A 14,689-nucleotide genomic window follows, 5' to 3' on the forward strand; every position below is an offset into this window, starting at 1 on the left:
TAAACTTGACCTATCAGTTTTAAGCGACTTAGTGACTTCGCAAATTGACGAATTTCCACAACGCCATTGCGCTATAGGGATCACAATTGGCAGTGATTGCACATGTGTGCGGAGACTAATTGCCTTGTTTTGCTTAGAAAGCTACGAAAGCTTGGAAAGGTATAAAGCTAAAACGGAATAAATAACGTCGTGAGAGCGCTTGAAACCGCAAGTACAAAGATTAGACAAATCCGTGTACTACCCACCATTCCAGTGGTAGCTGATCGACCCCAGATGCCAGCATTCTGTCTGGTAATTATTGTAGGAAACTTTATTGGTGTGGTCAACTCTGGCGTTGTGCTAGTACTCTTGCCTGTGTGACACGCTTTGGAATTGGTAAGGCTCCACGCACTGACAAGCGAGGTGCTTTGAGCGCATTTATCTGCGCTACCTTTAATTTACGACTTGATACCACCTTTAAAATCGGTTTCACCACCACCACCACCACCACCACCACCACCACCACCACCACCACAACAACAACAACAACAACAACAACAACAACAACAACAACAACAACAACAACAACAACAACAACAACAACAACAACAACAACAACAACAACAACAACAACAACAACAACAACAACAACAACAACAACAACAACAACAACAACAACAACAACAACAACAACAACAACAACAACAACAACGAAAACGACGACGACGACGACGACGACGATGACGATGACGACGACCACGACGACGACAGTGTTAAAGTTTTCTGTTTGAAACGTTTTTGCAAACAAGATTCTGCGGAAAAGAGAAAGCATTGAGGAATATTTTTCAGAACTAAACCGTGCGCTTCAATACTTGAACAGCATAGAATGCGCCGGAACATGAATCCTTAATATCTTGGAGAGAGTACTATCCCTGCTATACGGACAAGAACCTGCGCAAGGTCCCGTGTATGCTAGAGCATGTCATAACCATTGTGGACGTTCGATCAAAACACTGAAGGTTCCGCAAACATGCGACACTAATTTATCTTGAATCTATCACAGTCGCTTTGTCAAACAGCAACATCAATCAAACAACAGCGTCTGGGACGCGATTACGCAGTGGTAATCGCTAAGCGCAAAACGCTTCGCATTATGGCATAAACCTGCTAATCTCACAGTTCTAGTCTTTGTTTATACATAGGCAATGCTTGTTAGTGTTCGGCAGGGAGTACGCGCTCGGCCAGTTTGATTTGGTTGCTCCGGAGGCGCCTCATTGTGGTACGTGTCCCCGATGCGCAGCATGACTGCCGCTTTGGCGTTTCAAGGCCGGGGAAGTTTCTTCAACTGTCGGTGGGGCAAAGCGTTCTAGAAGTCACACTTCTTCCTTGGAATGCACTGTATGAATATTGGTGGTATATGAAGTTTATTGTGTACGCTTATTCCCATTGTTGCCCCACTCCTATTTCTACGGTCAGATTTGTCGCAGGATTTCGCGAACAGTAGCAAATAATTTCGTGGTACAACCGTCGATCTGCCCTTCCCCAACTCTTATTTAGCCTCTGTCGTAATAAGGCAGCGACCACGCTGTTCGCAGCTTGCTGCAGGCTTCTCCGAGCTTGTGCCAATTGTAGACGGCTGCATGGCTTCGTCAACGGACAAAAAGCTTCAGGATAAAAAAGATTCCGGGTCCTGTGCCTGCCTCAGCGTGTGTATATATATATAATGTGCAAAATTTTGTTTAATTATATAAGTCGACCATCTTGAACATTGCGTTTTCGGTTGCACAGTTGGGTGCAAGTTGGTTCAGCACTAATAATAACAAAGGCATCTCCAGTGGCACCATTTGCAACAGCAATAAAACTGTGCTGCTAGGTGGCGTCTGAAGTGCATGGTTTCACGGAGGCATTGCTGATGTAGCCTATAAGCAGTTATTGCTTGAATTCGAGCCTATATAGAGTATCGGGCATTTCAAACATGGATATTTTCTAGCGAAAGGACTATAGCATGACGAAAAAAGAAATGTGTGCATCGGGGGGCCTCAAACAAGCGCCATACGTTTCAAAGGGGCTTGCCTTCATCATTTTTTAAAAAAACAAGTTCGTTTCAAAAATGCTTGTATAGTCGTTGTGTCATTTTTCTGTCTCCTTATGCACGCGTAGGTGAGGCTGGATATACTAATGCGCGATGAAATAACCCACGCTGGTACACTGCTGAGCGCGAAGAGACTCACTCAGCAGGTTGCCAACAAGAGGAAGTGGGAAGGGTCCCTTCGGGTAGTTGGACACACGGTGGTAGAAGCGGCCCACCAGGTACGTCACCACGAAGACCAGCGCTGTGGTGATCCATCGCCAGTCGACGGGGCTGGAGAAGTCTCCGAGGACGGTCATGTCTGCGCCTCTAGAAAATTTCGTTCAAATCGATTTAGTCTATTGACCACAAGAAAGATGAGGAAGTGAACTTATGGACAATATACTCTGAAGAAACAGCTTCCACGAACTGCATCACAAGAATGCGGATGGCGAATCCATGCTTAAAGAGAAACAAACGAGGCTGAAAAGTCGCATAATGTAAGCAATAAAAATAAGATGCGAATACCAAGTCATGCGCAAAGGTTATTTTATATAAAACCATGAAATATCTATTTTTCTTGCGTGCTACAAGAAGCAAGAAGCTAACATAACGGATGATTGACAATTGCATAACCAAACTGAAACAAGCAAACGCTATCGATGCTAAGCTTAGTTAAAAAAATGGCGTTAACAACGAGCTCAACGTTGACGGAATACTCCCGCAACGGCTGCTTTGTTAAGTGCTTGTCTAATGATCGTACGTTGAAAGCGTTACAATGGGTAGGGAAATTGGGTCTGAGACACGTGATTTCAAAACCAGCAAGGTGATATCCCAAAGGAGATAACGCAGCTGAGAACAAGTTTGCTGAAGCATGTCACGTGACGCTGAAAACCAAGCAGAGAAGAAATTTTCCCGAAGGAACGGCTACAAATATTTAAGATGCGACGCTCGGCGCATTCATGCTGGTTTGTGTTTTCTCTAACAGACTGAAGCGTAATAGATATGTACTACGCTTTTAGACAATGACTCTTACAGGCAATGACGTTTAGGCATGACTCCCTCATGTGGATCATGCCACGTCGCTGCGTAGTGCGTGCCTAATTACTCCATGATCCACTCTCAAGAGTGCACTCTATAGTAATGGACAGGCTCAGATTAACGATCCTGCACTCTCAAATGCATTTTCAGCGAACTAATCAAAATGTAGAGGGCCTTTGACATGCTTGTTAAGATTTCTGTTACCGTGGTTGTGCGACAATTTGAAAATTTATTCCGACATTTAAGGAGGCGTTTTTGCGGATCCCGTGGCCATTAATGTCTTGTGGCACCATTAATTGCCTTGTGAATTTTGAACTGTACTAGTCCGTTTCACACATACAGACTGTATTCCTACAAATTTCGAGTTGTTCAGTGAACTTGTTCAAGTGAAGTACAAGTTTTTCAGTGAAGGCAACGGCTTAAAATTTCCAACACATCGATGAATTCTGCTTCACTTAGTGCAACATTTTTAAAAATTTGTTTGACTTGTTGTTTGACTAAATTTGTTTGATTTGTTCGCAATCGTCCCAAAACTATAACACTTCACCGGCTAAATTTTCAAACTACCTACTATGTACCTAGATATTTCAATCTGTTCAGCCCTGTACTACTTTCGCGGCACTTCATTTAATTATACAGTTGCGTTCGACAAGCAGTGAAAGAAACATCTCTCGAAGCTCATTCACTCAGGCCACATGCTTGTAATTTTGATTGCGCACATTTAACAACCTCTCCCAACATTCTTTCCCCATCTCAGCTATAACAAAATCTTTGTTACTGAAAATTTATTGCGGACTTTTCGTGGTAAGACCTTTCTTGTCAAGTTCTTCAGGGGGCGCTTTTCCTTGGACGAGTGGAAGGGCACTGGCTGTGTCGGGACCCTTCCGCTGCATCTTTCCGTATCGACAGGTTTGCAGTAATTATTCGCTATATTAGTATCTGCTTATCTTAGAACACCAGTGCGATCATTCTTGTGAAAAAGAGTCTAACTGGTTTGAGCACTGCAAACAAGTAAACCTGGCACGTAGATCACGCCGGGACGGATGTGTGTGAAAGTTATTGGTAAACTCCGCGAAAACCACTGAAAATTCTAATGAAAAGCCGCGCACCTTCCCTCTCGGAGAAACCACTCTCCCCTCCAACAGCGCTGACGTCACAGGTAACCTTCGCGTCACGCGCGCGACCTGTAACGCTCAAATGAGCAGCAGCTACAGGAAGAACGTGGTGAGTGTGTCGAAGTGGCACTGCGCTCAAAACTGTCACCCTAAAGGTTCCGAGTAGCCCGAAGAGGCGAAGATCGTGACGCGCCCAAACGTCACGTGGGCCCTCGGGTCTGCTGTAGAAGAAGCGAGGATGTCACTTGTGCGCTTTTTTCGAGGAAGCGTAAGGAGACTCGGCAGCCTTGAAAGTAGTCAGCCTCTTTTGACCATCACTTCACAATATCTGTTTTTTCCTTCTGTCTCCGATATTACTGAAACCTTCATAAAAAGTCTCGCCATAGAACGTTTCCTACAGGACATTTTACATCTTCCAGTGTGTATGTGAAAATTCGTACAAAGCCTTGTGACGGGTCTTTGAACTAACGAGTTGTACGGCGAACAACATCTGCCTGTATTGGAGAATTCATAGACTGCACTAAGCGAAGAGTTAAGCCGCAGCTTTTACCAATTATGGAGGCCGCCTATAAGCGCTTCCAGGAGACAGCAAAATAAATTTATTATAAGAGAAAAGTTCAGAGAAAGGACTTCCAAGAGAAGTGTGTAACTGTACAAGCCTACTATGTTCGGGTCTTTCAGTCATAGCTGCAAGACACTGATTGTGGGAGGAAGGGAAGGCAGCACTGAAGTCCTTGCCATCAACATTGCGGTGTGGACCCCACGAGAAACTGGTATTCGAGATTAGAGAACTAATCCAAACCTTGACTGAGAAAGGACACCAAGTGACATTTCAGTGGCTTCCAAGTCACTGATGCGTCATAGAGAACGAACACGCCGATAACGCTGCTCGGTCGGCTCTTCAAGGCGACGAAGAGAAGCCGATACCGTTATCAAGGACAGATACCACTAGAAAACTTCGAATGCTCACCTGTGATATTACGTTCTCCTTGTGCAACGCAGGAAGTTTTCAAAACAACCGGCTGCACAACCTAGACGTATACCTACGCCTTTGCATTCCACGTGGACTCTGCCGTCGCGAAGCCACCCTGCCTTGTCGAATATGGCTAGGGGTGGCCTTCACCGAGTCTTTTGCTTTCCGAATCGGATGGGCCGACGACGCCTCGTGTGATAACTGTGGTAGCGAGGAGACTTTTTAACACCTTCTCTCTGACTGTTCTCACTACAATTTACAGAGACGATCGCTCGCAATCAGAATAGTGCTCTTTGACCAAGGACCTCTTACAGAAGAACTTATTTTAGAATGCCGACATCCCAAGCCGTCGCAGCGGAGGGCGACGAGGGTTCTGTTGGAGTTTTTTAGGGCAACAGAATTGGACAAGCGGTTGTAGCCTGAACAGATCTTTGTAGTGCTGCATGTGCTACTGTGCTGTGCGGTGACGGTATTGCGTGACAGTGACTGAGTGGTATCGTACGTCTCTGCTCCATTCTTTCTCTCTGCTTTGCTATCACTTTACCTGCCCCTTCCCTCTCTCCCCAGCGTAGGGTAGCAAACCCTGTCTTCCCATCTTGGTAACCTAACTACCTTTGCCTTTTCTCTCCATCTCCCGTTTTCATTCTTTGCACCCTGTTGTTATCGACAAAGTCAAATGCTCAAAGCTGCCTCGCCTGTCAGAGCTTGTTTCCTCTCAAATGTGACTGGCTACGTGTAATTACTTACTGAAAAAGCAATTGAGTTATAGTTAGCGTTGCTGAGTAAAATATTAATCGTTAAATTATACAATTGCGAAAACACAAAACTGATTGCAACTAATTCATTGCATGTAATTCGTTACTTACCTCTTTTTCAAACAGATGCGAGGGAGATGACCATTAAACAAGAAAGAAATAGTGTTACAGCTCACCTTTCAGACGCTTGCATTCTGCGCTCTGACAAGTGACGACGCCGTATTAAATAGAAAACACTTGCACGCCAGCGAGTGCGCATGCGCATTATTACGCAATATTGCTATTGCGCTAGCGTCATAGCGACCAAGGCGCTGATAATTCCTCACCGCCTGGCTGCACATACGTATACTCCGTCTTACCAGTTCCATGCACCACTGCGAGGACTACAAGACGGGCCAGCCAATCAGTGACGAGAGCCAGCTGCATGTATAAGAGAAGGGAGGAAAGCTCGCCCATTGCGCACAACTAATCCTTGCATGGCACTTTCATTCAGTCAACGTCGTTCACAGCATGTTGAATTGGGCTGGTTGGTAAAAACGTCCTATTTTGTTTAGTTCTGTTTCCTTCATGCTTCCTCGCACAGAGGTCAATGAGAGGCCAACAACGCTCGAAATCTCTAGTTGCTTTTCTTTTTCTATTGGCTGACGTGATACACAGCTCTCGCTGAATTGCACAGTATTAGTGAGACGGGACACACGTATGTGAACGCGGAAGCTCTGCCTCTTGTACCATGGACTCCAGTTTGATCGATGCTGAACGCGTAGATACACGTGCCCTTTTTATCATTTGCCACTGCTCGACCTTCCTTTCTGCACCTTATCCGAATGTTTTGTTTGACCCGCCGTGGTTGCTCAGTGGCTATGGTGTTGGGCTGCTGAGCACGAGGTCGCGGGATCGAATCCTGGCCACGGCGGCCGCATTTCGATGGGGGCGAAATGCGAAAACACCCGTGTACTTAGATTTAGGTGCACGTTAAAGAACCCCAGGTGGTCGAAATTTCCGGAGTCCTCCACTACGGCGTGCCTCATAATCAGAAAGTGGTTTTGGCACGTAAAACCCCATAATTTAATGTTTTGTTTGCCTCATCCTTTCTTTGTACGAAATCGTGCGCACAATCCTATGCGGTCGCACTGCGTGAACGCTGTGTTTGTTCAAGCCCATTAGAGAATACTATGTAAGACAATGGCTCGGAGATGAAGAGGCACCAGGGACACTTGGAACATACACATATATCACGGGTAACAACCGATAACCTCGAGAACGCGCAGTCATGTTTAGAATAGGGCTGACTTATGCCCATCAATCAGAAATTAGTAAAATACCACGAGCAACAGAGAGACCTATCTAATGCAGATAAAAATTCGTATGATTGAATATACATCACGCGTTCTTCTTATTTCGAACTATTTTTAAGAACGTCATCTGGAGCACATAGCAGACTTCGGCCTGTGCGGATTTATTAACTGATAAGGCCGAGGCACGCGATAAATCAAATTTTGCAGTTACTTGATTAAAACGCTTCCACTACTTAATGCTCGACGGAGAAGATAGTCCTAGGACACTAGTGCGAACCGGGTTCCCCAATTAGGGATTTAAACCCGTTCCTCCGAACCTCAAGGCCTTGTCGATTGCGTGATCGACTTCAAAATTAGAGCAAGTTTCATCACCTGAGTGTGCGCATGCTTCTCTATTATTCCTTTTTTCCATTTAATAACTTTTACGTGCTTTATCTCTTTTCCCAGCACAGGATAGCCAGCTGGTATTTACACTGGCTAACTTCATTGGCTTTCCCTCTTATTTTGCTTTTCCTCCTCTTTCCACTAGATAAAGTTCTAATCATTCACTTTAGGACACATGTTAGAAAAGTAAAATTGATGGCCAAAAGCATGACCGCTTGGCAAAAATAAGGCTAGCAAGGCTTTCGATATGTCCGTGCTGAAAATGTGCTACAGTATACTTTGAGTTCCAGTCAATAGTTCCTGCAATGTCTTCCTCTAGCAGTTCATGACGACATTAACATCAAGGTCAATCTATTTGTTATCAGACTTCAGAAATGGATATCTCCCAACTGGTGACAGTATCAAAATTTCTACTCAGTGACTACGATTTCATTATTAGGCAACTCAATTTCTGAAATTGCAACTTTCTTCGCCATGTGAATAAAGAACTGGGCAGAAAGCTTCTACTGTGGAGTAGTTTCCTGTTTACCAAGTGTTGTCTTTATTCTCATTTCAGATACCACCGGTCCTGCCAACCTCAGAAGCCAGTCTTCCGATAATGTGGGTAAAAAGTTTCCCTAGATTTTCCTAGATGTGTGCAGTATGTCGTTAGTATTAAGTTTGCCAATCTAATTTTTGTGGAGATAAAGTATTTGTATTGGCAAAATTTACTACAAACTTCTGAAAAATAAATCTGTTTCTAAGCTCATTTAGAGCTATTGTAATAATAAAGTCATTAGAATCAACCTGAAATGATGTCGCAGTACGAGTTGTCGTGTTAACAACACAACACCCTGCTTAAGCCATATTTTCTCAAGAAGACGTCACCACGTTTATGTTTTGTGTCTGTCAGAAATTCTTTCGCACGATGAGTAAAATAACTAGATTACATGAAGCGTTATTCGAATTGTAAAAAAAGCCAGGCGGCTAACCTTCTCTATAAAATCTGGCAGTGTGAAAACATTGTGCCACTTCTTGACATCAATATAAAAGATGCGAATAACTTCTTTTTGCTTGCCGTGTACTGAGGTAATACCAACAAATGTGCGTGCTTACGCGTCATTTGCAGTGAAGCACTCATATATACTGCCAATTTTTATCCTTCCTCCAAAGCAAAACTCAGCGGAGCACATTACCACTGGAACTCTGCCCATGTTTGCTTTGTCTATGAGCGGTTCCCCGGTAAATTTTAGTGTAAGCGTGTATAAGTAGCAGTACTTCGTTAAATAGCCTATGGAACCCGCACCTTGTCGTTTTCTTGGCAAGACACGTTCACAACGCTGCAGTACGACCAAAAGTCATACTTCGCCCGCTAGTGCCGAGGTAATTTACGATGGCTGAGATCAAAGCACCTCAGTTGGTCCACTATTTCAATGTCGTAGCGTTAAATTTCCCTAGATTTAGACAAATTTCCCTATTTCATTGAACTAGGCGTAAGATTCCTAGATCTATGGAAAGTGGTTGGAAGCACTGCATACTACACACTTTCGCACCTGAGCCTTCATTTAAGAGTTACCCTTTGTTCATTTAAGCACTCATCGCTCAACATTTTCCAGATGGTTCTCCAGCGCAGTATTCAAGATGATAAAGTTGGCAGCGCTATGTCTGCTTTTCAGGTATCCTTGGCCCAGTTATGTGTCTCAGCGATATTCGGTTTCACTGCGCAATGCAGGTTGCAATCCAGGGGTGCTGCCAAGGCTGGATACGAAGTTTGTTGGTGTTTTATGAATGCTACACATACTGTCCTGCAGAAGGGTTGAAAGCCGGGCCAGTTGGTACATAGTTGACTACGTACCAACTAGTCAAAGTAGTGACTGTCTTTTTCTTTCAACATACTGCCCCCCATTTGTTTCTGGCGAGCATGATAACTTGATGAGCGGGAGTTAGAAGCATACTGGAAGCGAAGCCGTTCAAGTTACCATGCGAAGATTTACCGGCAGAGGTGTAAGTGAGCATCTACACGAGTCGGACGAATATGTATAGAACAAGTTCATGTGGGCAAGCATCTCCCCGGACTTGTCCTAGCACCGACACAGCAGGTGAGCAGCGTTTCAAAGTTCATGCGCAGTTTTCCAGAAACGAGGTCTAGGATCTTTCCGTCTGGACCTCTTCCGATTTGCCCTTCAGCTTAGGGTCGTGGTCAACGCCGTAGATGTAGACCCATTATTATTCCCAGTATTCTTGGAAATAACCAGGTGACCTGTCAATAACAAGCGGTTTTTTTTAATCGCGCGGTTAGCATTTTTAGTGTAGGAGAGCTAACGTAAACATGAAGTCGGAAAATCTGCAGATTGTGTGTGCAGTTACTATATAAAGACTGATTAAGATAACAGTTGTTATCAAAGCTATTTTTCGCATATATTTAGCCACATAAGCTTTTCAATGGACGGTTTGCAAATAGTCTGTAGGCAGTGATAGGCAAAAAGCTTGGGGCTATTAGTCGGAGACAATGTTTGGACAATCTCTACACTTCCCGATAAAATACGTGCTATCGTAGCCTAATAGTGATAGCATTGGGTTGCTGTGCTCAAAGACAGAAGTTCAATTACACTGTCAGTCATCAATCCTCTTTATGACTGTTACGTCTCAAAACGGCGATGTTTCACAATATATTGTTTCACAAGATGTAGATGTTTCACAAGTTATTGTAAGGAAGAAAAAAAAAAACGAACGCGCACACATGGAGACACACACACAAAAGGCGTTCCAGTTAAAGTCGTTCACACAGGCCGTAGATCGGTAGGCCAGTAGTTTTTTTTTTGCGTTTTCCTCTCTGTCATCTTTCTAACCCCTATCCCCCATCCCCAGTGTAGGGTAGCAAACCGGAGACTCATACCTGGTTAACCTCCCTGCCTTTCCTCTTCATTCTCTCTCTCTATTTAAATAAATAGTTTTAAATAACACATTGCCTTCCATGCTAACTACTGATACGAAAAAGTTCTGGCGCACTATTAACCCAAAACATGACGACGCCATAACCCTTGTTGATAGCACCGATACTGCGATTGCCCCTGCCGATTGCGCATCTGTATTAAATGACGTTTTTGCGCGTAACTTTTCTAAACACGCTCATGTAACACGCCCAACTACACTATCTTACGACTACGCCGCAATGCACCCTTTAATAATCGAACCCGTTGGCATAGAAAAAATAATCGCCTCATTGAAACTCTCATCCGCTCCTGGCTGTGACTTAATTAACGCTAAGTTTCTAAAAAACACTAGCACATATTGTTCCATTATTCTTGCAAAGATTTTCCAGCAATCACTTGACAATGGTTCACTGCCTGCTGATTGGAAGGTGGGGAAGGTGATTCCACTCTACAAAACAGGTACTAAACATTCCCCACTGAACTATCGGCCTATTTCCTTAACGAGTATACCATGCAAAATTATCGAGCATGTTCTGTCTTCTCATATCGCCAACTTCTTAGAAGAAAACTCCTTTTTTTCTGAGTTTCAACACGGCTTCCGCAAAGCATACTCATGTGACACCCAACTAGTATCATTCACGCATAAACTAAACCTATTGCTTGACCACTCTTCAGTTGCAGATCTAATTTTTTTGGACTTCGCAAAAGCGTTCGATAAAGTGTGCCATAGCTTATTAATCTACAAACTGCAACAACTAAACCTTGAGCCTAAAATTCTGTACTGGCTTGAAGTTTTCCTCACTAACCGTTCACACTTCGTTTCAGCTAACGAAGCAACATCTAATCTGAGTCCTGTTTATTCAGGTGTACCACAAGGCTCCGTGCTTGGACCCCTCCTATTTCTCATATATATTAACGACTTACCTTCCTGTGTTTCATCTCAAATTCACCTATTTGCTGACGGCTGCGTAATTTACACCGAAATAACTCGCGACGAGGATGTTACCAGGCTTCAAGCTGACCTTAACGCCATTTCTGCATGGTGCAATTCATGGTTAATGGAACTAAACGTTAACAAGTGCAAATTCATGCGTGTATCTCGAACTACCAGTGAACCACCTGTGTACTCCCTTAATAACACTCCATTAGAATTGGTAACAACTTACAAGTACCTTGGCCTTCACATCACCTCTGATCTTACTTGGAATACTCACGTCACCCATATAATAAGTAACGCTAACAGAATGCTAGGTTACTTACGACGCAACTTTTCCAAAGCACCTTCTTCCTTAAAATTAATCCTCTATAAAACTTTAATACGACCTAAACTTGAGTACGCTGCTTCAATCTGGGATCCAGGTCAAGTAAACCTAATACACTCACTAGAAATGGTTCAGAATAACTCTACTCGTTTCATTCTTTCTAACTATAATAGAACCGCGAGTATCAGTGCCATGAAATCTAGCCTCAACCTACCGTCCTTGTTATCACGTCGAAAATTGTTCCGTTTGTGCCTTTTTCATAAATTATTTCATCACCCGCTGCTACGCAACAAACTTATTTCTCCGCCTCCGTATGTATCACCCAGACTAGACCACATTCATAAGGTTGACATTTCATTTTGCAGATCGAACGCTTTTTTGCAGTCATTTGTACCACGCACTTCCAATGAGTGGAATCACCTCCCCGCCTCGATAGCCACTATCGCAGATCACCAATTATTCAAGAATGTCATAGCTAACACTGTATAACTAGGAACCTTTTTTTTCATATTGTTCAACCTGTACTCACAAATGCCTTAGCTAACATTGTATATCTAGGTGCCATTTGTTAAATAGTTTTGTTTATACATATTCATATACATAATTTTCTGCACTAATAACTCCTGTTTGTTGAATTTACCCGTTTTTGCTTGTAACCACTCCCCTCTATAATGCCGTAATGGCCCTGAGGGTATGATTAATAAATAAATAAATAAACAAATATTGTAAGGAAGGCGTGCTGAACAGGCTGCAATTGTTTGTTAGACGCAGCAAAACCAAACGAATTTGCGCGTTCACTGGGTAAAGCACAGCTGGCTGTGGCTAACGTATTGTTTTTATATGAGAACCCTGTCAGTGATAGCACTGATTGAACCACGGCAATTTGCGAACCAATGTACTACGTCCACTGCTTGCGTAGGGAGCTAAAGAGTGCACAAATTTATCATCCACTTCACCTGCGACGACACTAGGAGTTGGGAAATCAAAGATATGGTCGCCTGCGTGCAGCTGCCACCACGATTGTATGTTTATCGAGAGTCCTCCTGTGGCTACGCACATTATTTCAGATATCGTGTGTTTACGCCGAGTCTGGAATCACGCAACACTCCTGTCGAAAGAATCATTGCGTTGAGGTGCGTCAATCGCGATACGATGAGCGTCAACACGTGCGGGAAGATTAAGACCAAACCTTATTATGTTCTCTAGACAGCCGCCCCACTAGAAAGTTTCCTGCATTACCACAAACTACTTTTACCACAGATGTATTGCCTACTCAACAGAAAGCATCTGAACTAACTTTGATGGTTGGCAGTAGAAGGTAGTCTAGCGAACGTGTCCAAAGCCTATTATTGTTGCTCTGTATTTTTATTTATTTATTTTTATTTAGTACATACTGCAGACCCTTTTCAGGGTCCAAGCAGGACAGGCATATATTCTTAAAACTCAAAAGATACAGAACACAATGAAAAGAAATATACATAAAAATAAGGAGACAAATATTGCAAACTATTAAGATGTCATAACATGGTTCCAATCGGATATTGTCCGCGGAAAAAAGGAATATTTAAAACAGTCAGTTTTCGCAAAATACGGTGTCAATGAGTGAATGTGATGATGTCGGGTATAACGTGTGGTTAGAGGGGATATGTACTGTGAAGGATCCAAAGCAAACTTATGGTTAAGTAAAGAATAAAGAAATTCAAGGCGATATTTTCCTCTTCGCGTTTCAAGTGTTTCAATATTGTTAGCCGCCATGAGGTTAGTGGGGGAGTCGGTGATTTTAAATTTGGAATAGATAAACCTAACAGCTTTTCTTTGAACCCTTTCTAATTTATCTATGTTAAGTTTAGTGAATGGGTCCCAAACAACCGAAGCATACTCGAGCTTTGGCCTGATGTAAGTGTTATACGTTAGAAGTTTTATGTGAGAAGGTGAATTTCTTAGTTTATGCCTCAGAAAACACAGCTTTTTAAATGCAGAGGAGCATATGTTATCTATATGTGAGTTCCAGGAAAGACGGCTTGTGATTGTTACACCTAGATATTTGTAGCTATTAACCTGCTTTAGTGTTGATGATCCGAGTGTATACACGTGGTTAATTGGGTTCTTTTTATGTGTTATTTGCATCGAAACTGTTTTTTCAGTGTTAAGAACCATGGAAAACTCGCTGCACCAATCAAGAACATTTCGAAGACACTGGTCAAGTTCGTTTTGATCGTTAGTACACGTAATTTGACGGAAAACGACACAATCATCAGCAAACAATCGAATATGAGTTCCTGGAGTAACCACATTAACAATATCATTTATGTAAATCTGAAAAAGCAAAGGCCCCAAGACGCTTCCTTGGGGCACCCCAGAGGTGACTGGGAGACAACTGGAGCTGCACCCATCGACTGAAACAAATTGCACTCTATTCGTGAGGTAATCTTGAATCCACGATATTAAAATGTCTGGAAGATTAATGTTTTTTAGTTTTTGAATCAGTTTTTCGTGGTGAACTTTATCAAATGCTTTGCTGAAATCCATAAATATGGTGTCTATTTGACCATTCATATCCAGTGTTTTAGCAAAGGTGTGTACTATTGTAACTAATTGTGTTATTGTAGAATAGCCCTTTCTAAACCCATGCTGAAAGTCGCTTAATATGGAGTGTTCTTCAAGAAATTTGTTAATATGTTTAGCAATAATATGTTCGAGCATTTTACAGCATGCGGAAGTTAAAGAAATAGGACGGTAATTTTGTAGTAATGTGCAGTCACCTTTTTTAAAGATGGGAACAACTCGAGCAGTCTTCCATTCAACCGGAAGTTTTGATGACAGCAGAGATTTTTTAAACAACACAAAAAGAAACTTCGCAATTATTTCGGCATAGCGTCGCAAAAATACATTGGGTAAATTATCA

At 42.8% G+C, this 14,689-nt stretch overlaps 1 protein-coding gene across 3 annotated transcripts in view; it reads right to left on the reverse strand.

The window, feature by feature from the left end:
- LOC135910800 (steroid 17-alpha-hydroxylase/17,20 lyase-like) overlaps nucleotides 1-14,689 on the reverse strand; it is a 74,871-nt gene that overhangs the window by 13,545 nt on the left and 46,637 nt on the right. For all 3 annotated transcript variants that reach the window (XM_070535616.1, XM_070535619.1, XM_065443204.1), the window contains exon 2: nucleotides 2,211-2,377. In XM_070535616.1, the coding sequence (XP_070391717.1) occupies nucleotides 2,211-2,367 (157 nt within the window). In that variant the 5' untranslated portion in view covers nucleotides 2,368-2,377. The remainder of the gene's footprint in view (nucleotides 1-2,210; nucleotides 2,378-14,689) is intronic.

The sequence above is a fragment of the Dermacentor albipictus genome, chromosome 1 (genome assembly GCF_038994185.2).
Source record: "Dermacentor albipictus isolate Rhodes 1998 colony chromosome 1, USDA_Dalb.pri_finalv2, whole genome shotgun sequence".
NCBI lineage: Eukaryota > Metazoa > Arthropoda > Arachnida > Ixodida > Ixodidae > Dermacentor > Dermacentor albipictus.